We start from the raw sequence: 25,267 nt of genomic DNA, 5'->3' as shown, positions 1-25,267 counted from the left end.
AATCAAGGGCCTCAGTTAAATCTGCATCGTTGATGAGCTTAATGTGCGAGCCTGTTACCGCAACGATTCAGAACGATAAATGAGGAACAGAGCGTCCTTTTTTTTGTATGAAAATCGATGAGGTCGCTCTCATGTCAGGCTGTCCTTTCAACCTTCGCCCAGTCGGTACTCCGTTCAATTCTTCAAAAAGCAACTGCTGTGAGTGATCTTCTAGCAAGTAAGTTCAGTCGGCCATTTTTCGACCAATCAACGATGATGCTGAGAGAAATAGACCGTAAAATATCACCACTAATATTATTATTATTGATATAATTAGCTGGATAGACAAAAAATTCGAGAAAAAAATTAGATCTGCCTTTGCCAAAAAGATAATCCACTCAGGGGCACTTCATAAATGTTGTTAATTACGCACGGCTTGACTTTGAACCGGATCGTTATCGTAGTCCCTAGCGCCACCCGGCTAGCGAATCCTAAGAAAATATAGCAACACAGTGAAATCAACCATTTTCGAACGTAGCTTTTAATTTCGGCATCAAAGAAACCGATGAAGCTTGTGAAAAATTGACGGTCCTTCCCGGCAGCTTTTCGTCTGGTACATATATAATTTTGAAACAGCCGGTCTTTTAAAATCGATATTGAAGAAATTCCTTCAATCTGTTATGGCAGAGTTTAAAAGTAAGTAACTTGATAGTTTAAAATTAAATCGTTAAAGTTTTTCTTTCACATATGGCACCGCTCTACGAACCGTACTATAGTGGTAGCTATCGTGTTCCTTCCGACAGAGATAATGTCCCATCTTGGTTGAAGCAAATAGTATGTACAAGTTCATACCATTCGACCATATGATTTCTTTGACTGGTTACAAGCAAATGCTCTCGTGAGGAATACCCTGATGTTTTATAGGCCTATTATTGCACCTGCTTTCCTAAATTACTTCTCATGAGGCAACAAAGCGCCACGAAGTTATAAGTAATTCGAGGAAATGATGAAAAATTGCTGCACCAGAAGACGCAGCCCGCATTGGCCCATGGAAGTGTACGAAAGGTTGCCTACTTCGACGCATGGATATACTTACTGACACAAAGATCACATAAAGCTATTTATTAACGTCCATATGGAAGAAGACTGCAGCCTCTGTCAACAGCGAAGTGCTTCATTTCAAGGCGATCTTAGGATGCCATAAACAAAGCCTCGTTTCTAGACCGTTTAGCGGGACATATTTCAAGACGGGTAGATGTTGTAGGTTGGGATAATTTACCGCAGCGACAGCAGTATACACCGTGCCTCGTTGATAACTTGAAAACTGTTTTTAATAAAAAATGTATCTTTCCGGAGTGTGTGTGTTTATTCTACCCGCAAGCGTCTTGTTCATATTTAGTACATACGGGCCACACTAACACAAAACAGTTTCCAGAAGTCACTCAGCTCTATATATCGTTCTATATATGTATGTATGTATATATAGACCGTTTATCTATCTAGATAGTCATCATGTTGCCACTGAATTAGGGTAATACGCGTCGCTTCGGGTATTCCGAAAGTGAATACCCACGATATCGCCAAAACTAAACATCCATCAGCAAACAGTTGAAAAAGCTGCCTACAAAAGGTACTCGATGTTTGGATGCCAGACGAATGAACGCAAAAGATTTACTTCGAACTATTTCCATCTGTAGGAAAGGCAACCTGAACTCGGACAAAAAAGCCTGTAATAATGTGGACACCAAAACGCCAAAAAAATGATGCTATATGTTTTTTACGATTGGAAAGGGATCGTGCGTTATGAGATGCTGCCAACTGGTAAAAGATAATTGCAACTTATACTCTCAACAACCGACGAGTTTACCATAAATCATTGGAAAAAAGTCTACCGAAATTAATGAACATAGGCGTTTCCATTTTACACCGTGACAATGCCAGATCAGACTCATCTTAAGCAATCCGGCAAAACTTATTTAATTCGATGAAAAATTCTAACATATAGATTATAAATCGTATACCACCTGTCCCGATTTCTGCAGGATTCTCTTAATGTTAATGATCTAGTTTCAATGGGAAAACGTAAAAATTACTTGTTACAATTTTTCACTTAGGAATTATTGAAGTTCTACGATAATCGGATTATCACGCTGCCAGTAAGATGGGGGAAGGAGATCGACCAAAATAAGGCATTTCTAATTTAACAAGATCATTATAAAAATCAAAATATTTGCTTTAATTTTAATGGAAAAAAAAAATGGCCAATACTTTTCAACAACACAATATATATATATATATGTATAGTCGGTGACAACGGCATTGTAACGCCGCACAAGGGGATGAGCAAAGACAAAAGTACATGATGACCGAATACGAAACCCAATACTGTGTTTCCAAATAGCAAGTCGAGTCGCTTTCGACTGTTTTGTAACTGTTGCGTAGCATACCTGTTAAAGATAGACCGCACACAATGAGACTCAGGACACGATATTACCGAGATCTATTCGTACAGGACTCCGGCTGGAGCGCTATGTCTTGGACAGCAGAGCCTGCCTGCCTGCCCGTCTGTCTGTTTTCACGTTGTTTCTTGTTCGAGGCCTGCCGTGCCTCGACTCGCTTGATCTTTTGATGTTGGTGTTGTGCTGGCTATAATCGTAATGCTAGGACGACTCATTCTATGCTAGCATGAGTCGCCCCGTGCTTCTACCCCTCATCGTCTCTCTTCCAGCTGTTCCCGCAATTGATATTGACACTTTTACGATAGAGCCAGCATTCTCTTAGCGCTTTGCTTGCTTTGTTACAGACTCTAGCAATAGTTGTAGTAAGAAAGCAAAACAGCAATGGGACCTGGCTAGCAGTCCCAGAGTCGAGCAACTTCACTGAGGGGTATTAAGGTTGGTTTTTGTATTACTACCTGATACGACCCCCACGACGTCTCTCGTTATTCTCAGACAGTGTCGCGTGGGCAGCGCTGACAAGCTTTCATCTACAGCGGCACAAAACAGCAGGTTCCCCATAACTTTTTTGGTCTCTCGCAATAGACTCTTGCTATTTGCCAGGTAGATGGTAGTAGCAGTTAGGTCGCGTGCCAGATATACCCCGAAGCCCGTCGGCGCTGTTGTTGAAACGCACAGAAATTAAGATTACTTCTTTGCTTTGATCTATCTAGCTCCAATGCGTCTTTGGCATTGGCGCAACACTTGAAGACGTAGACAAACTGCTGTACAAAGGGAAATACGGCATACTGTACACTACTGTGTCGTTATCAAGCAAAAAACGTCGTCAGTATTTCTGCTCTAGTGAATATGCTTATGCGACTAGACTTACTATACCGACTTACACAGTTAAAGTTCCGCTGTTAAAAGGGCAGGCAATGCTAATTTTACTTTTACGACATGGTAAGTTCCACCGAATAAAAAAGCTAAGTTTATTTAAAGTATGTTTTTATATATGCACTGTTTAAGCAGATGTGCTGCGGCATACTGTCGACTATACAGAAGCGCATTGTCAGAGTTAGTGAAACCTCTTTTCAGGATAGAAAGGAAAAGGGGGCAGCGGGAATAAAGAAACCCTTAAGATGGCGTGCCTAACAAAATGGATGTAACATGGCTGTTGCAGAAACCGTTACGAGGAAAAACTGTGCATTCTACATACATATATTTAAATGATAGAAAAATTACTATGTAAAACGTCAAATGTACGCGTTCAAAAATCGAGGCGCGTAGATAATGAAAAAGAGGCGTCCAGCCAGCAGCGTGACCTGGCTCTGTTACTAGAACCAGTTGGTCTCATTTCCTTTTTCGTTTTTTGCCTCCTTTAACACAGTCCACCTTTCTCACTAATCTGGCGTAACGACGACACGTAAGACCAACCGTATCTAGCGTCATCGTAAGCCCACAGTATGTACCGCTTCAATGTGGCCACTCAAAGTAAAAACACACACATAAAAATCACATTGAGTTTTAGATATATTTCTGAACATCACAACATAAGGTTAATACGTATTATTGGCTAAAAACAACGAAAACTTTCCATCATTGCGTAACGAACGCATCTATATATCACCGAATATTTCTGAGAAATGTATTGGCTGGTTCGCCTGCGTGCGCGGTAAATTTGCCACGTAAAAATGCCTACTTCCTTCGCTCGCGTTCAAACAGCGTCAAAAACCTTACGTTCCATTGAGACTAGTGAACGTACTCGCTCTGCCAAAGGTAATATCTATTCTTTATGTCCGAAGTTGAAAATAACGAACTGTTATCTGCAAAGCGAAGTGTAAACATAATTCGCTTTCTAAAAGAGGGCGACTCTGCGTGGCTGTGCGAGAGCTGCAGATTGTCTCGCACTTCGCGCCATGGCATCAATGAACCTCGCACCTCTGAACCGAAAAGAGTTATTAGATGTAGCCAAACTGGCCGAGGTCGCTGAACGGTACGATGATGTCGCCTACATTATGAAGGACCTTTGGACGCGCTTTAAATCCGAGCGAAGCTTCGATTCGGAGGAGCGGGATCAGTTTATCATTGGATTTAAGAATGCGGTGACCATCCGACGGACTTCCTGGAAGAATCTCAACGCGTTACTGGAATCAGGTCAACGTAGCGCTGTTCAACGCCAGAGTATTTTACGTGCGTATATGCAGGTACATAACGAAAAGCGTAGACATTTTGTTCATGAATTTGCTTTCGATATTCGTGTATACTTCGTGCTGAGGTTGTTCTCGGTGAACAGCTCATTCATTGGCGAAAGTTGTCGGAATGGCAGCCGAATCTCAAAGAAAAAAAAGTCTGATTCATAGCTCCGTTCGAGAGAGATAAGGGTTGACGTTAAGTCGTTAGGGATTTATAATAAGATTCCCATTACATTCAATAACGCATTTATATCAATGGGTACATTTGTGAAAGTTATTCAGCAAAACAATATAATTATCTACAATGGTGCATAGATCATAGCTGTATCAGCCAGTAATTCCGCATGAATGATGATGCCAATTTAGAATATCGAAAGTGAGATTGTCGTCCTGTGTAATGACGTTTTGCGGATCGTCAATGACCTTCTCGGAATGGCTGACGATGTCATTTCCCGCTCGATCTTCCTGAAGACAAAAGCTGACTACTTCAGGTGAGTGCGTGACAACTGGCAGAGGTCGGGTTGATTAGCGCACCCTTGTCTTCTAGCGCTTGTAACCGAATTACTCCCGAATTGCAAAACATCTTTTTTGATAATTATTTTTCATCCGACAGCACCTATCTTTGCGAATGAGATCAAATAGAACATTAACAATAACTAGCTTGACATGAACGTATGAGCATGAGGAATCTTGTCGAAGATTACCGTGTTAACATTTTCCTCTTTCCAGGTATCTGGCCGAAGTCAAGGTAGATCCAGAGCGCGCGCTCTGTGTCGGTGTAGCCCAAGATGCCTATAAAGAGGCGTACCAATTAGCCCGAACCCATTTAACACCGACAGACCCCGTTGCCCTCGGGATATTCCTCAACTACTCAATGTTCTGCCATGAATTTTTGCTCGACCGGTCCGTTGGGGTCGAAATTGCCAAGAACGCATTTGACGAGGCAGTTGCAGAACTCGACGCCATATCTGAGGAGCGTCACAGGGACGCGACGCTAATCTTAAAGATTATTCGCGAGAACCTCGAACTCTGGCGGCTTCAGGCTGGGCACAGCTAGCCATCTCAAATTTGCTCTGCATTATGTAAAGTTTCTGCAGAATCCGTAGTTACTTTTTGAAATTCGCTGGTGTTCCTAAATTATCAAATGCATTATCTACTATTCAGTAAAGACCGTAACTCTACAAATCATTGGTTCTGTATGAATTCTGCTTTCAATTTAGAATACTGAAGTGAGGCTGGCCTGTACGATTTTACAGGCTGGCCTGCACGTTTTTACAATATGGACTATTTTACAGGCTGGCCTGCACGTTTTTACAATATGGACTATGGATGAGTTGTGTTTATAAGGTGTATTCTCTCAAATTGTCAATGTAGTCGCCAACTAAAATAACATGTCATCATATTTGCGGCTTCAAGGCAGAGGTCCTATTCGTCTTTCAATAAAGTGTTTTCATTAGGATTAGGTTTTACCGTAGTTCTATAGCGGTAAAACCTCCAGCTTATGCATGAAGTATTATTGGATAAAAATACTTTTGGTGACTTTAGATAAAAATATATATCACAATGTATTCACTGACCCCCGTTGGATTTCGTTTGCAACACGCTCGAGTCTTGTTATAACCTGATGTTTCAGCTGAAAAGTTATCCCTGAAAAGTATCTTTGAAAACAAATACATTGATAGGCTATGTAATGTTCAGAAGTTGTGGCTGCGTTCTATTACGCCTCTTACACAAAAATCTCTGAGTCTGCTGCTTTTATAGACCTATCTTTGGCGTCCTATGTTTTAAAAAACCGTGTTGGGAAAACGGCTTTTTATGTGTAAGTTTGTGTCCTGATATGGCCATGGGATCTTCTTCCTGAACTGGTCTCTTCCCTGGGCACAGATTACCCTTGTTAACCGTATAGAAAAACTTTGTATGCTAGACTCTTTTTTTTATTAATAACCCTGTATTTCTGGCATATCTGTTTTGCAAATTGATAGTAGATTCCAATACTTAACTTGATCAAAAAAAAAATCACTTAATTTCCACGACGTTAGGTTTTCATATAGCAAAATAACTTGCTTAGACAGTGCGCGTCGTTTCCACAAGTTATACTTAAGAGGAATTTAGAACAAGTTATCATTTTAGGCAGCAGAGTGCAACGCATGCACCAACCGCACGCAAATATCAAACATTTCCTTATCTGTATGAAGGCTAACTCACGTCCGAAAGGTACAGACAATTTAAGGCTTGGCGAGTATTGACCTGCGTCTTACAGGCAGTCCATTGTCTAAGAGCGGGTTGAAATCTATTATCCGAAGAATGACGCGAATATTCACTCAATAGCGTAAAACGAACTCGACAAACAAAAAAAAAAGGCTTGCTACGAGTTATACGTGAGCACTTCCTGCAGAAATGTTGTTAAATGTTTTTTTGTTGTTGTTGTTGCTTGCTTAAATAACTAGTAGTAGTAGTATTCTTAAATATAGCGGAATAAATGCATTTCGAAGTAAAAATGGCGCATATAAAGAATTTATATAGTACCCCCAGTACTCATCATGAAGTAAAACGAAAGACGTGCCGTTAATAGACTTCATAGTCGAAGAGTACTACTGTGTGCGTTGATGAATTGCCGTGCATTTAGAGGATAATTATGCTGCGAAGTCATCCCAAAAGGAAACACCGATCTGGTTTACTTTGTATTAGCCCCTCAGATACTCAAGTCTTATAATTAAACTTAAAACACTACTAGTGGCCAGTAGTAAACTGCGATGAATATAGCCAAAATGGCACAAAGTATTTAGCTTGATGTCTCATAAAAATGTATTCACACAAATGTCCTACATCAGTTTAAGGCCAATCATATTTACAATATGCGTCACCAATTTTTGGTCACGAAAAAGCAGCGGCCACACCGAAACAAGTCAGAGCGTATCAAAATTTCCCAGGCACAACTGTAGTTGCGAATAGTCCTAGCCAGAAGCAGTTAATCTGTACAGCATTGAAAAAAGACCAGAAAGCAAACAAAAACAAGAAAAAGAATAGCTCAGACTTGAGTAGTTCGCCTATTATATATATATTTGAGGCGTTCGGCCTGCTGTGCTATTATCTATCTAAAATTTAGCATCACAAAAGCAATGTAGACCTGTAGGTTGAACTATTTACTGGACGTTACGTCGAAATTGAAGAAAAACGAGAACTACAGCTACGACCATTGAAAGCATACTCTGATGCTGAATGTACGCAACTTCCTCTTGAACTGGCCGGCGCGATTAACGATGTTACTAAGGTTTATTGAAAGCGTAGGTTCAATCGAATAACGCATCCCCTAACAATTGCACACTGCGGCGCAGGAAGAGATGCATTAATTTAATATATACTTTTTACGTGTCTTCACTATGTCAAAACAGCTTGCCACAGAGAGCCACGAGTCTTCTACCCACCCATCCTACACATTTTCGTAAAATAAAATTTTCGGCTCGGCTGATTTGGTGCGGCGAAAAATTACGCCATCGACCGCTACGTTCACACACAACCCTGGACGACTCTCGTTACACAACATCAAATGCTAATTACTGACCCAAGTTTCGCTTTACGTTTATTATAATACTGCCTCTTGTTCTTATGACTAGGCGTTATATATATAACGCATAGATACTTGAAACTAGAAGGTCTATTCGTCTATTTTTCATTGAGTAGTATAATATATAATACTATAATGAGAGGAAACATACTTTTACATGTATGATTAGCTCAAAAGATGAGCAGTAACAAGGGCACTGGGCTGGGGCGGCACTTCGTCGTTTGCTGATGATTGAAACATTGCCCTATAAAAGGTATAATGCATACCCTATGTTTCAGTTTGGGGTGCTTTAAGCGGCGGCGACGGCGACGAGAGGACGATATATAAGATGGCGAGGTAATTTGGTCCGATACCAAAAGTAGTTAGTAGGCCATTTCTTCTAATCACCAGTTAACAGTGATTACCATCGTTGTTTTTTCTTGATAGTGGCAGCGTAGAGTAGACTAGGCCCTCTCGTATCATCATACGAGTCGTATAGAAATACCCAAAAAAACTATCGCAATGCATGCACTGATGCGCAGACTGCACAACAATCTATTCTACATTTTGAATTTTTACTCATGCTGCATTCGCCTGTAGGCCGATGAATCGATCGTGTCGAAACGTATAGGTTGCAGTCGGAGAGACATTAACATTGCAAAACACGCGTTTCTATCGCCGGGTCGACAGATTCAAAAATCTTGGCTTTTTTGATGACGCGTCTCGTGCTAGGGTTCCTTATGCGGAATTAAATCGCTTCAAAAACACTTACGCCTTGAAAACGTAACTATACTAAACGGTGACCATCGTATATCGACGTCATATAAGGATCTACAAGGTTCAATAATGCGTTTTATTTGGACCCAGTGAACCTTGTGGAGGTATCCAACGCCATCTTAGAAATTCGAAAGTAGCTTAACTTAGAAACTAGATTAAACACAGGCAGGTTCAAATACCCAACAACGTTGCAATCGGCACGAAGTTATTAAGAAGACCAGAGGTCTTACAATAAGGAGTTGTAGTTTCTACTCGTTTCTTCTTGCGTTTCCATCGTAGCTCTCCTGAGATCTGAGTACCTGAGGCCTACCTAGAAGAGATACATTTTTATTTTCAAATGTTTACCCAAATATATTTGGAAATTATTTGGAATTTTATTAATGTTTATAAAGCTAGCGGAACATTGCTTTGCTTCGTCGAAAGCCGACGTTCGAATGCACTGGCCGGAACTCAACAGCGTGTCGATGAAATCGTGATACTCAGGAGGTCGTTACTGAGACATCCATTATAACTGTATATGACCGTTACATACCGTCATAAAAACCTGCGAATATGAATACCGTGTTAGCAATTTATGTAGCTACTTAAAATAATTTGCCAAGGTCGGCTGTAGCTAAGCAAAAAAAAACACCGCAAGTGAAAGATTGAAAAAATTGGACCTACTTAATTTGCAATTACGGTTTCGCTAAACGGCTATCGATAACAGCGCATCCTATGAAGCTGCCCTTTAGGCTAAAAAATTCGGGGCACATACATAGTCAATTAACATGCAAGATACGTAAAAGGTACGGTAACTTATGCACATCCCAGTAGATAATATACCTTATAGTCATCCCCATGATACTGTTCGGCGTATAGATCTTCATAAATCGACGTATCTATACATCTTCGCAATCAACAGAATCCTCGCTGTTTGGCTTAGAATTATCTTTCACTGGCAATGTGCCATTGACGTAAATGATCTTTTGACGTAATAACCTGAAGGCGCCTATTTGGTCTGGATCATAATCGCGCACCTCGCTGCACGTATAATAGAATCGCGCATTTTGTGACGAATATTGACAACCAATCAATCAGGCATACCTTTGGGTAAACGGGGGGCAAGCAATTAATTCAATCTACCTATAGGTAACAAACAAACAGCCTCAAAGAGAACAAGTTAAATAAATAGAATATGCTAAATAGAACGAATCGCTTGCAAGATAAAAGAACTTGATGTTACGTTTTAACTTCGAATATGTGTAGGGGCGTTCGTATAATTTCGAAAATGGCTGTAGCGATTAAGATACTTATAACTTGGCTTATACATATTGGTGTTCATATTATTATAACCACAGCATAAATGGCAGGATCCACTATAGGCGCAAATTTGTGTCAGATGCTAAAAGCAAGACGGGACGGGACCTAAGCTATATCAGTGCCAAAAAAGCTAGCGCATAAGCACTGCGTGCTGGGTAGTATTATTTATTAGCCAAATGTTATACTCCATCTTTAGTAGCTTTAGCATCAAAGTAGAAGGGTAATATTTACTGACTATCGTAGAAAATTGGAAAGTACTACCAAGCAAGCCTCAGCATCCCATTGTATTCTGACACGAAGTTAGATTTTTCAAATAGCCAAGAACTACTGTAGCATTTACCTTCCTAGGTACACTTACATTAGAATATCTCCCGCAGCCAAACATAACTTCTGGGGTCTTGAAATGATTTACAAAATACTTCGATGTACTTCTTGTTTACTGTGCTCCCTGGCAATGGATAACATCAAAATGTTGGCGTTGCTTAAACAAAATGCCTTCCAAAAAAACGGAGTTTATTGAAATTCAAATCGCAAACGCAAAAACCTGTACATGCTTCTCATTAAGCGTTTTAATAGCTATACATGAAATTGAGCCTGAATCTTGTCGACGAAAGCAAAGGATACGTTATACAATGTCAAAGCAGAACGAATCGAAAGTTCTTACTCGTTTTCCAGAAAGTCAGGGAGATCCTCTGGAGAATTCCATAAATCGGGCCAGCTGAAAGAATATTCTCGTCATTTCTTCCTTCGATATTATTCTTTCCTCGACGAGCTCAATACGACATTAGGGGGAGCTAAGTTCGACATAAGTTATTGCATACTAACCTAACTTCGCACCCCGGAAATGACGTGCACGATTACAAGAAGTTCGTAGTTGATAAAATATACAGAGATCAGCACGGTTTTAATAGCATAAGGCGTATCGTCGGATTGCCTTAGGGCAAAATATTAGATACTAATTACAGAGAAAAAAAAAAAAAAGAAAGAATATGTTCTAAAAAAAGACCTTACGTGTCCGCCACAGAATTAAGAAGATCCTTTATAGAGCTTTGCGGATTGGGTTGGCTGGAAAAAGATACTTGTTAATCCCACGGTAATGACCGAACTTAGCCAGAGCAGTCTATGTATGTCTACAGGCCTTCGAATCCATTGCACTTAGCTGTCAGGTTGACATGTACGCATCAAGCATAGCCCAGAAGATTGATTCATCATCGTTATTTTCTGGGTTATGCTATTCGCTTTCTCTCTTACTATACGGCTAATATATGATTCTCATATTATTGTATGACTTACTTTCAATACTCCGTGATTGTAGACAAACGACGATCGACTATCGTCATCTGTCTACAAGTTACAATGCTAGGGAGCAGCTTGATAGAATTTTCCATCAGTACGTTCTACAGCATTGCTAGATTGGTATCGTTAATCAAGATGATGACTCGCGTGCCTCATGTGCCTGATTTTATCCTAATCGGTACACAGACACACAGAGAGAGTCTGCTGAAGCAGAAACTAGCTATTCAATACTTTCAATCGGTTAATGAGAACGTAGCAAATCGATGCATGTTCAGCGAAATTTTAGGGTACATCAAGGCCCATAAGCATCGCCTTTTTTCTAATATCAAACCTAATTAAACGCTAATGAAATAGATATTGTGAGAGCCAAGTTCACTTTTCTTTAGAATCCGAGGGAGTTGCAGGTGCCAGGGATCTGTAGAAGAGGAAAAAAGAAGTGTCGCTAGCATCTCAGTCAACTGTCAATAGTTTTATTGAAATTAGTAAAAAAATGTTGGTACCTAACATTTTTATCATATTTTTTCGATTTTTATTATATTGATCAAAAATACGTACGGTGAATTTGTAATGGGATGGTCTTCGGCATGTCTGCAAATCAATTGCATTCGAAATGAATACGGAGGAGCAAGAGCTATCGTTTTCTGAAAGTGTAATAGTTATGATATCTTTGTCCCTAGAGCCACCGGTGATTTTTTTTGTGGCTTAGTGGATGTACTGATAATTAAAGTTCACACACTCTAATTAAGAAAAAGAAAAAAAAACCCTATGGCTTGGGATTTTTCTAATCCACGAAAACAAATTAGAACTATTATCAAAAATATAGATCTGAATTATTTGCACTCTATTAAAATTAGCTATTCAGTGTAGCAAATCGACACATGGTTTATCCTAGAATTTTACGTGGTGAACAGGACACAGCAAGCTTTGTCCTGTCCTTTACATTAAACCTAATTGAGCGCTAATGATATAATTATCGTGAGCAAAGTTTACTTTTTCTTAGAATTCGAGGAAACTGCCGATGGCACAGTGGATCTGTAAAAAAAATACCTAGTATTATTCTCAGTATCTTTTAGATATTTTAGGAAAAGTAATTCTCGATACTTTTGTCGAAATTAGAAAAAATGTATTAAAGTAAAGTGAATTTTCGTATTGATCAAAAATACGTACGATGACTTAGTAACAGGATGAACCTCGGCACGTCTGTGAAAATTAATTGCATTCACTCATAGTAATTAAGATGAAAGGCAAAACGTATCCCTCGGTCAATTATTCGTTATGACAAGAAAGTGATTCTGACGCTAGCTATTGTTAAAACTAGAAAAATCCTTTCCAAGGCCTATTAGGACTAGGCCCCTAATGCCGATTATTGAAACAATCAAAAATACGTACGGTAGCTTCTTAGTGGGATGAATTTTGGCATGTCTGTAAAAATCAATTCATAACAAATTTGTCAAGACGAGGATCTAAAGGTAAAACATACAGCAATAGTTAGAAGGTTCAGGCCTTCGGCTAAACAAATACTTTTGGCTTTTTATCAAACGCGTTATTTATGCAGTACATTATACTAGCATGGGCAAATTCAATACTCTTGATATATTGCCAGGCACGAAAAAGCTTCATGGAAGATCGTACTTACGCTTGTTTAGCAGCAACGTGTTTGGGTACGGTTTGGCTAGAAAAAAAAAAAAAAAAAAGCAAGCATTTCTTACGATTCTTCTTAAGACTAATTTGGACTACTGTCTTCACACATAAACACCAAAAGCTTCTCAAATACTGAATTTTAAACTACCAAAAAAAGCGCAGTCGTCTTCGAATTTAGCTTTTACTGCAAGCAAAAACAACGACAACAGCTACGTTGTCAGTCTTACTGCTTAATTGAGAAGAACACGACTAGAGCAGAGATAACGGTAGCCACAAGCATTACTGCTAACGCCAACTTCAGTCGTAGCTTCCATAGGCTTCTCGGGTCTTTCCTCAGGTCCTCAGCTACACATATGAAAATTGATCAAATATTCATTATTACATTAACCTTATTCAACGAAAAACAACTTGTAGAATATATTTTATTATAATCGATCAATATTTCACCCTAGGATAGTGACGCCGTACGGAACACCTAGTAGTGTCTGCGATCTCATGAACGACCGGCATTGTTTGTACGTGTACCGTTATTTGATAGAGGCGTAGTCTATCTCAGATCATTTAAAGTTGCCTTCTTCCTTCAGCTGATAGCCAGTTGTCTCGTGTGAAATATTTGCTTGCCTGCATTTGAGGAAGAATTTTATTGTTTATGCTACGAAGATTTTTTTTGTGTAGTCATTATGTAGTGTGAGCACGGCAGGCCTTCAACTTACCCCTATTTTCCATAAACTTCGTACAAAACGTAATGTTAGATAATTGTTCTTTCGATATGTAATTATTGAATACGCCAAAAAAATGTGCAGCTTTAGCGACGGAGTAGGCGATAATCCTTACCACTGTCGGAGCCTATTAAGTTACTGCCGGACGAGACAACCTTGCGTAACCTGTCGATGGCCGGTGGCATCGCTCGCTGTGTTAGTACGAATAAATACACACGCAGAGGATCTGGCTTAGGCACTAAAACAATCTTGCAACTCACAATCTATGAAATCACGTTAAAAAAGCCGTTCGAAATACGATGCGGCTACCATGTAGACCGTGGCTACACTGCGAAACAACGATATTTTAAATTGACGAGAGAATTTGCCCCAATTCAATCATAGTGAGGTCTATAAGATAGTATCACGCTATTTAGAAATAAGTCGGAATGCTGAAGAATTACGAAACGCTGTTCCAAATACATCGACGTCCGCTTAGGAACTCACTATGCTTAACAACAATCTCATATATCTATCTGAGCAATTCTAACTATGAGAACCTAATCTTCCAAAATCGATGAGATACCTTCAGAAAAACCATTGGTAATGTATCTGTCGCATACGAGGCAGGATGTCATGCTTCAGTCGATGGTACAGAGCGTCAAGACGTCACGTATATTGAAAACTTTGAATAATTCAATGCGTTACAAAAATATATATGAAGTTAGGTATGGAGATCCCCCTGTATACTCCGTCAAATGCAATGTCATCGACAATCTCTGTATATATTAGTTATGAAGCCTATTTGAAAAGGACTTAAAGTCAGAAACCTAACACCGCAAAGCCCACAGAGTTACTACTTTCCTCCAACAAAACCTCTGGAAAGGCAGCTGATCAGGAACATTCCATTTCCGAAACGTCGAAGGTAACAAAAGCTAGCGGAGATATTGTCAGTCAACCGTCAGTTGGGAGGCGTCGTTCGATGCGAAAGCTCGGAGCATTTTGAGCCACTCGGTTCCACTTCGCTAAGGCGAAAAGCTTCACCACATGCGGTCATCACTATGTCTTCCCCCGCGTACAATGCCGATTTCAATGCCTCCACGTCCATCGACATGAGTTCCCCTAGAGAAGTGGCCATGCCTGGAAGCCGTTTGCACCAGACACGGTTTAGGCCCTACCCGCTGCACCAGCTGTTAGCAGATTCGAAGATTCACTTCCGGCTTTTACGCCATCTGTAATGTCATTCAGTAATAGCACTAGTCATAACAACAAACTCTGACATGAGAAGGAAAGAGACGAAGAGGCTCTGCAGCTTCCCGTTTGAAGTAAAGGGCGGAAACGGTCCGTAACAAGGCAGTTCGAGATATGGGCTTGGGGTAAGTGCTCAAATGTGGAAAGACTAGAGAACCAATGCTGGCTGAGGTACGTGAACGCAACGAGTAAACAAGGAATGAGATACCGAATTGCTACTGGTTGCGCTTGAGGTGTAAAGTCGAAAGAAAATTTGAATTTTCTCAGCGACTTCAAGATGAAGATGGGGAGTGGGTGTGCCCAAATAACGTTGTCACAATGGTTGTCAGCTCCTGTCCCCAATGTCTTTAGAAGATAGCAGCTGCAAGCTGCTGGCAAGGCGGTTTGCTTGAGAAGAGAATACGGCCAAAAAAGTTAGACAGTGTTGCTACCCTCGGATATAGAAACAGAGCGTAGCTTACTGCAGGCATTTAGAAATGCATAGGTCGTAACAAGCGGAAGGATTCACATGATACAATGTATACGTTGGGTCATGTTGATGCCTAATAGCCTAACAGTTCACTGTTTATTCTCACATGGAGAATTAGTTTCTTGAAAATTAGTTGTCTATTTTTCACTTTAGTCTAAAAAAAAAAAACTTAATTTCTTTCTAATGACTTGAAAATTATTAACTGAAATTCTGGACGCCAAAAACAAAGAGGTCGTTTGGTCCTTCTAGTTTTTGCCCGGTTCCCCTGACAAAGCACTTCACTATATCGTTAACCAATAACATTTATAATACAGCAGCCAACGCTATGATTTTGTCTTTCAGATGGCGTGTTTATCTTGTTCGAAGGAGAACTAAGGTTCTATGGAATGCTGAACATTGGGGGGTGTGTTAATAATCCCGTGATAACCTGTAAATTTCTGAAGTTAGAAATATGTATATACAACACCCCTAACCAAGTTAAAAATCAGCTGTCTGACGCAATGCTCAACGGCAGCAGCAACAGCAATCGTAAAACTTAAAACATTTATTTAAGTGATGCGGCAGCAGGCACATAGTAGCGAGTCGTCTCGAAACCTGGAAGGCCGCAGGTTTTCAATGGCTCGTAATGATCACATTCCGCGAAACGCAAAAGTGTGTTCCATCATTTTTTCATGCACGTCGACTCAGCCCTTAAGTCGACAGTGTGATCCCGTCTTCCAAGAGAGATAGTCAGAGAACGTCGGCAGTGATCCGAGAGTAAAACACGATACATTTAAGAGCACTGATCCCGTGGCCCTCCTTGTAGTAAATCGATGTTTGCTTATATTTAGGTAACAGTACTGAAGCTCCAACTTTTTTTTTATATCGACCAGTAAATCGAACTTCGTCCGTGAGAAAAGTTAGCACGCTTTCGCAAGGCTCAGAATTTGTAGGCAGGAATAAACTTCTGTTTCCAACCTATTCGCTCTTGTGAGAATTCCGCACCTCGACACACCCTGCCACGTGAAGTTATTAAACACTGAATGCGCATATAGTCCTGAAATAATTCACTCTGAGTTTGAATGAACTTCTTTAGCCTTTTAAACCGCGGAAATAGCTCTATATAATAGTATTCACCTTTGAACACCCAAAAATAGTCTTCTTAAAGGGGAATTAGCTCAGACGTTGAGACGCATCAAATCGGTACGAAGTTAATCTGGAGTGATTTTCTTCAAAGACGATATCTTGCAATGCTCTCAGCCGTGACCGACCGCTACTCTCGTCATGCAAAAGAATATGAAAAGATTTTTTTCGTTTATCGGTAAATAAGGCATTACATATCCAGGAATTCTAATTCCAGTAAGCGGCAAATACCGGCCAACAAGGTCTTCCTAAAAAAAATGGCGAGAAAAGATGTATCCTTCAGTAGAAACAATTTACTTAAAAAGCATATTTTGAATGTATTTATAAATGAAGATTTTTTTAATCGCCTTTTAGAAGATAATTAGTATACTAATGAGTGATTTTCTGCAAACTGCATTTACATGCATACATATAGAACTCTGAGGGTCGCCTTGGCTGAGCTTCTCTAGTGGAATCAAATGAAAGTCAGGGCAACAAATCGTAGAGCTACGTACAACACCTTGTCGAAGTTGCTCAGTCATACCCAGAAAATATAATGCCATGATCTTTATCGCCCAGAACACTTTCAGACTGCTAGCAATGATCCGCCCGCAGTTTAGCCTCTGATCGCTACGCTGCAGATAATAACCAGCCGAATAACATATGCAATACAGCAGAAGAAATACCTGAAGATGCTGGGAAGTACGAAAACAGCAGCGGTGGCCATACAAATAGCTAACACGTCGTGAATGGATCGTGTGTCTAATAAGCTCAATAGCACGAATTGATCACCTCGCTGGCATATTTTCGACGAGTGATACGATCTCTGGGGTGCTGCCATTCTTATTTGTGGTCAGTGATAAGAAATTCACGACAGAGCGCAGCCAGCTCGAGTGAAAGTCTGTTGCGAAAATTTGTTCTGCAGGCTCTCGAGAACCTATAATACAATAAAGCAGCGGGTCCGAACTGGGCCCGTAATTACCAGTTACAAGCCGATCTGGCGATATACTGTTTCTCGCAGGATTTGACCCTGTGACAAGTTTCCATACTTCACACTGTTCGTCTCTTTGTCTACATCTATCTCTTTATCTCTACATCGCAGAAGGATTCCAAGCCGCCTTTTCCTGAGGATAGAGCTTCACCTATTCGAAGTGACACTAGTAACTGCCTGAGGGGTAAATATAATTTGGTCGACTTTACAGTAGGAAATCTCGAACTATTCAATAAAGGCTTCTTTCTTGAAGCGTGCCCTAAGCCTTCAAACAGCAAGAGATCGACTAGTTTACCCGCCTGCCGACATTCCGGCTTCTATAGAGAATCTTAGGTCTCATTTTAAATTGCCTGCAACGAAAACCTCCTCTGAGTGTCGCAGTTAGTGGGAGCGAAAATTAGCCGAAATATATAGTGAATATAGACACGAAGGCGATCAGGAACAATGGCTGGAAGAAACAGGAGCGGACAAACCGTCACGTAGTTGTCCGTTTCGTGATCCACAGCTTCTGCAACATATTATGTACGAACGGGCGCTTTCATAAACCCAGCAAGGGGTGTATTTGCGATAAGTGCGAGGGGAACTGTAATAAATACTACGAAGGGTTCCGGATTTTGATACAGGCGTGCGGGAGCCCGGTAAACTGGTGCTGAAGTAAGCTAAGTAACTATGCAGACTTTTAAACTTTCTAAGTCTATGCATGTTACAACTTAGGGGCCGTACGAATGAATTGCTATCGTTGGTCCTGTGTATATATATTTTGTTGTTGTTGTGTATTTTTACACAAACATGCTCTTCGATATATACGATCAAGGGTGAATTAATGTTATTGTATTCGTAACAAGCTCAATCCGGGCCTGTACAGAAATCGGGCCGCCATATACCGCCTTGTCGAACTAATAAATGCTCATAATCAGTATCTAACTGCGTGATAGCAAAATTAAACCATAGTTAAATCTCTTTTCGAACGTATTCAAACTAGATAATGTAACTGCTTTCATTGAACTCTAGGCTGAAACTATGTGCAAATGGCATAGGTTACGAGAGCTCGAGTGAACACCTTGGCTCGCATACAACTTTGGAAGATAAACAATTACAAAAACATATAAAGAAAGGAATTTTCACATATCTAAAATGTATCATATTTAAGGTGAGTCTCAGTCATCAGGGAATGTTTTGAATTGAACCGCGCTATCCCCATTTTTCAAATGGTATTATTTTTCATCATATTCAAATGTCCCAAATTAAATGACTAACAAAGAGCACGCCCTCAGTTTATATCTTCGTGTTTATTTCGGTCACGATGCAAATATTGTGCATAGCTTTAGGTCAAGCTACAGATAAAATTGTTGATGTATTGAAGATAATCGCAATAAAATCAAACCTACTTAATAATAGAGCTATATAGTATAATATAAAAGTCTGGCCAGAGAAAATAAGTAGCTTCCGAATACTACGATTCGCCGATTCATCATCACTGTGTCTTTCGTCGTCAAAAAGCTTTGTCATCTCTTTTATGTATTCCAAATCCGGGAAAGCTGGTTAAAGGAATTTATGAGAATACCCAAAATGGGAGTCATCACATAAGATGGCCGTTAAATCATGATGCGTTCTGGCGGGGAGAGGAATCATGCAGAATAATGCCGTCACTTCAAAACGTAGAGATCTTTTCAGAGCATAGCTGTATTTAGACGAATATAATTTGCCGGCAAGTGATAATACTTGCAGGCATAGTATCTTGGGTTAAACTGACACCAGGGTACCGAAGCTTTACAGTAAAGCTAGTAACCCATTACGCGATTTTCCTTTCTTTTTTCCTGCAAATATATATCCTGATGTGGCGGTGTATTTTAAAATGGGAAAGAGAGTCATCTAGAAAATGAATTCAGAAGACATCAAAATTCGCTTATAATCTCAAAAACTGCCAGATTTCTCCATCTGAAGTTTTCCTTCGTTACTCTTTTTTCTGTCCCCAAAAATATTATACATATTTAGCCTACATTTAATAGAGAGCTACCATCTTTATCGTGGAACTCTGCTTAGTATCCAATAGAATTGCTTGACCTTTCGAACATCCAGTAAATTAAGCAGTCCGTTGTAAATTCAGTTGAAAAATACAACGGTATAATAAGAGAATAACATAGAAAATACTTATGATTTAAAGTAAAAGAAATACATTTCGTATATTATTTTATATGGTTGGATTATTCCAGTTGCTAATCCATAATTTTTTATTGTGTACTTTTTATATTAGTGATTCTAATTTTTGTAAATTATATAACAGGCAGTATAAGTGTATGCTGTAAGCGTAATAAGATTGCCCGTCCCTGTAAGATGTATATATACATATGCAGGGTAGGCGTCTAAATCGAATTTTCTTTAAAGCGGTCCTAGGACTGTATCTAAGCAAAAACAGATATTTAATAAAATTTCTCACATATGGTAGAGGTGTCATTCGTGACGGTTATGTTGATTTAATATAATCATTTTCCGTGACAGAGAAATGGTTCACTTCAGGTTCAATTTAGGACATAACCCCGTCAGTTCTTATTTTTATAATATCCCTACTTAGTCCGCAGGTAGCTTTTTATGGTAACGGTGTGTCAAGCACTACTGGTACGCGTAAACTCGTTTAAGTGTCGCTCAGATACGCTACATACGAAAATTCCGGCGAAATTAAATTTTGGACTGATCGCAGGTCAAAAGTCCTGAAAATGAAAAGGCTCCAAATAGCCAATAAATGCAGAAGGACGTAAAAAGAAAGTTAAAAAAAAGTAACTGTTCTAGCCTATTTGAACGACCCAATTGGCAATCGATATTTTGCTTTCCGAAGTGGCCATTAATTTCAAAATAAAGGATCCAGGTATATCAAAAATGGGTTTTTGGGACATTTAGACGAACTCTCGAGCCCTTTAAATCTAAATTCCATTGAGGATCCTTCGATGTTCTTCCTGTTAACCTGCCTCGGGTTTTTCAAAAGATGCGTGAAAACCGGTAACAACATAGATCACTGATTGCGGGACAAAAGGATTTTTATAATCTGGGCGTGAACATATTAGATTGTAGTTAATCTTCCCTCAAATTCCAAGAGCGACGCCATTTTTTGCCATGATGGGTTTGTTCTTTTTTGTTCAAAACAATAGGCTTAATTCTTATACAAAAAATAACGGAACAACGCATCCGTGTCACGATAGAGAGAACCCGCCAAAGTTTGGCAGAGCCTGAAGCTCCAGTCTATGTATGTATACGCATTACGGATGATGTATATTTAATATTTAGCAAGCTGCAACCTAAATAAAAAAGCACATGTCGTTTAATAGATATTTCTAAAATTTGCAGTCTTTTAAAAATATACGAAACGCCTGAAAATGCATCTCCTAGTTTTGTCAAATAGTTTTCAATGCTATGGGTGCCACAGGTAATAGTATGGACGATTCAATTCGGTATCTTCCTTGTTTTACGTATGCTTTCTCGCTGGCTAGACTATTGTTGACCACCACTCCCAACGGTAAATGGCACTTGAAAATGCCAGTCATTGTGGGTCGTTCAGTTCTGTCTAGTTTTCTAGTCTATCTACTCAAGGTTCTATGACCCATGTACGATCTTATACCATCCTGCAGCTTGTTTTGGCTCAGTACAATGAAAGGTCCTTTAAGGAAGCTAACACAACCGCCGTGGGGTATTTGAGTCGTCCACAGCTGTGAGTCCCTTCCGTCTGACCTGGCCTTACACCTTTATCTCTTAGGGGATTTCCAGGTTGTTCCAAACTCCGGTGCAGTCGCTCTCCACAACGATCGTTGTTCCTTGGAGTTTGTTGCGTTTCTTACTATTTATTTCGGTGGGCAAAAGTAGAAAGCAAAACAGTGTTTATTACCAGTAGTCGTACGCTATGGAAAGAGACTAGCGTTAAGTGGGAGCGTTTGCCGATCGGCGAAAGCGCAGAAAGGCATGAGGAAGTGGCGAGTGAGATTGCTCGAACACCGCTGGCATTCGCTCAAAAGTGCTGGATATACAAGGGATGGGTCAGGACAACCGGTAACGCCCGAGAACAGCGTTTCTAAGAAGCATTGAAGGAGGAAGCAAGGAAAAGGAATACAAGAGGGAATAGTCGCAAAATACAGCTCCCTTCAACTGGGGTGCTGTTGGCATTTGACCCCTTGTAACAAGAAACGAACCCGGGCACTTGCGGATTCCGATACTTCCAAACCGTTACCCTGTTCTTCGCTAGCACCGTCACGCCATCTACCGACATTGCGGCACGCTTCTACCATTGAATGACGCTTACCTTTTGTTGACTCATACAAGCCACACAGTCATCCACCCGACTTTGCCCGTGTACCTATGCGATCTCTTGTGCAATGATAGGCTAAAAAAATCTGGTAGAAGCACACTTCTGTGCTGCTGGTTCGTTTGCAATTTGCAGCCTCAGCTCGTTCAACCCTGGCGAACCTCACCACTCCAGGCCTCTCGGCCGTGTTCGTGGTGATATTGCCTACGCTATTGATGCTTGTTAGCCTTTTGCAGTACAGCACGTAGAGCTATGTGTGTATGTGGGTGTAAAGTGGAGAATATACAGGCGCCGATCAGAGACGTGGAAAGCCCGTGCTTGCCTGCTCTTCGCTTCCTCCTCTTTCGGCAAAGATTGTTCTTTGTTTGGCAAAGGTAGGTAGACAGAATTAAAACTGTTTTTCTACTTATAAGTAAGATTCATTCCACATCAAATTTTACCTAAGCTATCCACCTGTATATTTCCCTTAGACAAAGCTTCACAACGACATTTGTTGCCGGTACTGCCAATAACGCAATATTGCCGTCGCTAGTACGGCAGCAAAATGTGATGCTTCGTAAGCCAGCTCGGTACGTCGGCGAATGAGGAACTGGAACTTCTTATAGAGCGGTGAACAAAACAGTACAGAGCGATCATCCTAATCAAATCAATTATACGTTATGATAGCACAAGGTAGGGATTCGTGTGTTGGAGGAAACCGATAGCAGCGGTAAGTAACTGGATAATTAGATTGATCTGTGAACAATGTTCGCTCCGTTGGACATGTCGACGTCATTAACGTTTTCCTCAACAAGGCTCACATCGTATAAACTTACTCAGATATAGGATACTCAGATCTCGTGGTGATAATATTCTACTGTGGTTTTTATTTAGATACTTTTTAGACTTTAAGTTACGCCTTATAAGGAAATCAAGCTCGGTTAGTGTTACCTATGAACGGAATTGATGAATACATTTATTTCAGCTCAAATATGAATCGCTGCTTGCTTCGTCTGTCCCATTGATCATGAACGAAATGGCACAATTCTAAGTTAAATGTAATAATCTAAAAATAAGTTAGCTAAAATCCAATAATTACGTATGCGTAAGTATCTCTCGTGTGAACTTCACGCTTTTGCGCTGTCGCTGTTTGAATCAGATGCTGCAGAGGTAATTATCAATCGCTTTCCGTTGTCGTCTCGCAATCCGGATGCGCATCTGAGGTCGCGTCGTCTTCTAACTGAAGAATATCATAAACGCTTCTTCTATCAATGTAGATGATAACGGAATTCCGTCGATGTTCGGATTTGCATTGCAGATAACAATGACCAATTCCCATTTATAAGAGTACGCTAGAACTGACCAAATACGATTACACGTATATGCGTAACAAATTAGGACATCATACGAAACTCGATATTATAATCGCATCGTACTTTTATGATGAAGTTTTGACCTCACGTCCCTGGCCAACATGCCCGCTGGATATCGTTCATCATACAAGATATTCTCTTGTACAGCGGTGATCACACCGGCGATAAGCACACACGCCAATGCTTCAGCTCCCTTCGTTGGTGCTCGCCAGTATTTTACTCTCGGCTCGACTATTACTAGCGTTGGGAAGATTTGGCTATCGCGTATAACAAGAATGAAACTGCGTCTTGCCTCCATAGGCCATTATTTTCTCGGTACAACTGTTTCGTTGGCGTTATACGTTGGTACATAAAGTAGATTAGCTTTTGCTCCTTACCTTGTACCTAGATACCTCCAAAAGTCCTTTTTGACCCCGCTTCTAGGCCATGAATCAACGCTACGTTTCTCTACCTCGCTTGCTGACTAGCGAAGGTTCTTCTACGGTCTATAATACCTTTTTGTACACATGCACAACATATCTATGTATACCCAGAGTCTCTTTGTATGTACGGATGTTATCAAGTTAGTAGAACCGGTCTTACCCAGTCAATATCTAATTAACTGGTGGCTATGCGCCATTAAACGAGTATTTATCTGGGTCTAGGTCCAGATCCTGGCGGGGTTTGAATCTATCCAGGTATCGAAGGGCGACGTCATAGACTTGGCAAGGGATCGTATCCAATGCATCCCGAGGGACAGAAATGTTAGTCACTCATCTCACACACAAAAAATGAAGAAACCGAAATTAAAGTTACACAGATTCGCATTGCGGTTCTCCAACCATCCGTCTCCAAATCCAAACTCTAAATATCTAGAACAATATGACTATTGCTCGTTACTTTTTCTCATACCCACGCACTAACTACACGCTACGGTACATTACATGACTAAACGTTCAGGGAGATCCAGCCCAGCCCAGCCCAGCTGAGCTGCCCTTTCTCCACTGTGTAGTGTTCTGTTTGCAATGAACATTTACCCAAAGACGAATCATGAAAGTGGGCTAGGTAGATTCGCTGATGTTTGGGCAAATACGTTATTTTGTTGGCGCCAAAGTCAACGTCGGCAATAGTTGCAGCAGTAGTAGCAATATCAGCCTCGAACATGAGTAAAAAGAGCGCTTAAGCGTAGTAGTGCCTTGCCGCAGTAAAGGTTGTAAGTATAACATATCTCGCCACACAAATACAGCGTACTGCTGTCGGTACGCTTTGGGTGCACAAGGGCTCGAGCAAAGGAAACAGGAAGTGGACGATACGCCAGCACAAGGCTGCGTGTCTGAAAGCGACCCGGGGACAGAAATGATGAGCTAGGAATGACTTACTTACTGGTAGACTAGCAAGCGCCTACGGTGGAATTACCAGGAACTCAGCGTTACGAATCACCGGTCCTAGTTGGTCAGGCAGGCTGCTGAAGGAACAATGAGAAATGTTGGTTTAGCTTGGTGATGATGATGATGCTTCTGCTCTTGTTATTGTTGCCGTTGTTGTTGTAATACTGCTGTTGTTGTTTGTGTCATTTATGGTGCGGCATTAATTCATGCGGTCGTATCTGAATAGGGAAACCCGCGAGGGGCAGAAAGCCAGCTATGATCTGGAAAACTTCCACTTTAAATGGGTAAATGTGTTTTCATGTCTTTAGATAATGATGTGGTCTATTTTTATCTACCTGTAAATGTATGTAAATAAGCAGATACGGACCTGGTACGTAAGTGTTGTTAACAATCTTAAAGCCAACAAAGACTGTAATAAAAATAAGACATTTCGCAAGAGATCAATTTATTTGGTAGAAATATTATAGCCACACTATATCCAACAAGCGCTGGTAAACTACATGTAAGCTGGACCTGCGCACACAGTTTATGGAAAAAGTGGAAACATTCCACAAATTGCCGCCAAAGCTAAGAGCCCTTGTTGA

At 40.4% G+C, this 25,267-nt stretch overlaps 2 protein-coding genes across 4 annotated transcripts; one reads left to right on the top strand and one right to left on the bottom strand.

Moving 5' to 3' along the window:
• The first annotated feature begins 3,996 nt into the window (after window positions 1-3,996).
• On the top strand, window positions 3,997-5,795 carry LOC111263305 (14-3-3 protein zeta/delta). The gene is made up of 3 exons (XM_022838256.2): window positions 3,997-4,621; window positions 4,976-5,100; window positions 5,339-5,795. The coding sequence occupies exons 1-3, from the start codon at window positions 4,334-4,336 to the stop codon at window positions 5,664-5,666; spliced, it is 741 nt and encodes a 246-aa protein (XP_022693991.1). The 5' UTR covers window positions 3,997-4,333; the 3' UTR covers window positions 5,667-5,795.
• A 3,487-nt stretch (window positions 5,796-9,282) lies between these two features.
• On the bottom strand, window positions 9,283-14,311 carry LOC111263306 (uncharacterized). 3 transcript variants are annotated; one of them, XM_022838257.2, is made up of 13 exons: window positions 14,001-14,295; window positions 13,394-13,511; window positions 13,162-13,197; window positions 12,915-12,947; window positions 12,693-12,725; window positions 12,516-12,557; window positions 12,081-12,113; window positions 11,902-11,940; window positions 11,241-11,294; window positions 10,894-10,947; window positions 10,588-10,677; window positions 9,753-10,013; window positions 9,283-9,474 (listed from the first exon to the last, which is right to left on the bottom strand). In XM_022838257.2, exons 1-11 carry the CDS (start codon window positions 14,068-14,070, stop codon window positions 10,638-10,640), a joined length of 552 nt encoding a protein of 183 aa, XP_022693992.1. In that variant the 5' UTR covers window positions 14,071-14,295; the 3' UTR covers window positions 9,283-9,474; window positions 9,753-10,013; window positions 10,588-10,637. The 3 variants fall into 3 exon arrangements, with proteins under 3 accessions (XP_022693992.1, XP_022693994.1, XP_086825664.1); XM_022838259.2 differs by lacking the exon at window positions 12,693-12,725 and having other exon boundaries at window positions 14,001-14,294; XM_086969538.1 differs by lacking the exons at window positions 9,283-9,474; window positions 9,753-10,013 and having other exon boundaries at window positions 10,609-10,677; window positions 11,236-11,294; window positions 14,001-14,311.
• Between the last annotated feature and the right edge of the window lie 10,956 nt (window positions 14,312-25,267).

The sequence above is a fragment of the Varroa jacobsoni genome, unplaced genomic scaffold, assembly GCF_002532875.2.
Source record: "Varroa jacobsoni isolate VJ856 unplaced genomic scaffold, vjacob_1.0 scaffold_754, whole genome shotgun sequence".
In the NCBI taxonomy this organism is placed as follows: domain Eukaryota; kingdom Metazoa; phylum Arthropoda; class Arachnida; order Mesostigmata; family Varroidae; genus Varroa; species Varroa jacobsoni.
Note: the sequence above shows the minus strand (reverse complement) of the source record. Positions and strands in the feature narration are given on the sequence as shown.

Excerpts from the sequence above, each read along its gene's own strand:
- LOC111263305 (XM_022838256.2), top strand. The coding sequence starts at position 4,334 with ATGGCATCAATGAACCTCGCACCTCTGAACCGAAAAGAGTTATTAGAT. Across the intron at positions 4,622-4,975 it reads TTTTACGTGCGTATATGCAG|AATATCGAAAGTGAGATTGT; the intron begins GTACATAACGAA and ends ATGCCAATTTAG. Across the intron at positions 5,101-5,338 it reads ACAAAAGCTGACTACTTCAG|GTATCTGGCCGAAGTCAAGG; the intron begins GTGAGTGCGTGA and ends TCCTCTTTCCAG.
- LOC111263306 (XM_022838257.2), bottom strand. The coding sequence starts at position 14,070 with ATGCCACCGGCCATCGACAGGTTACGCAAGGTTGTCTCGTCCGGCAGT. Across the intron at positions 11,941-12,080 it reads CATCCCATTACAAATTCACC|ATCCCTGGCACCTGCAACTC; the intron begins GTACGTATTTTT and ends CCTCTTCTACAG. Across the intron at positions 10,678-10,893 it reads CCTGACTTTCTGGAAAACGA|GGAGCACAGTAAACAAGAAG; the intron begins GTAAGAACTTTC and ends ATCCATTGCCAG.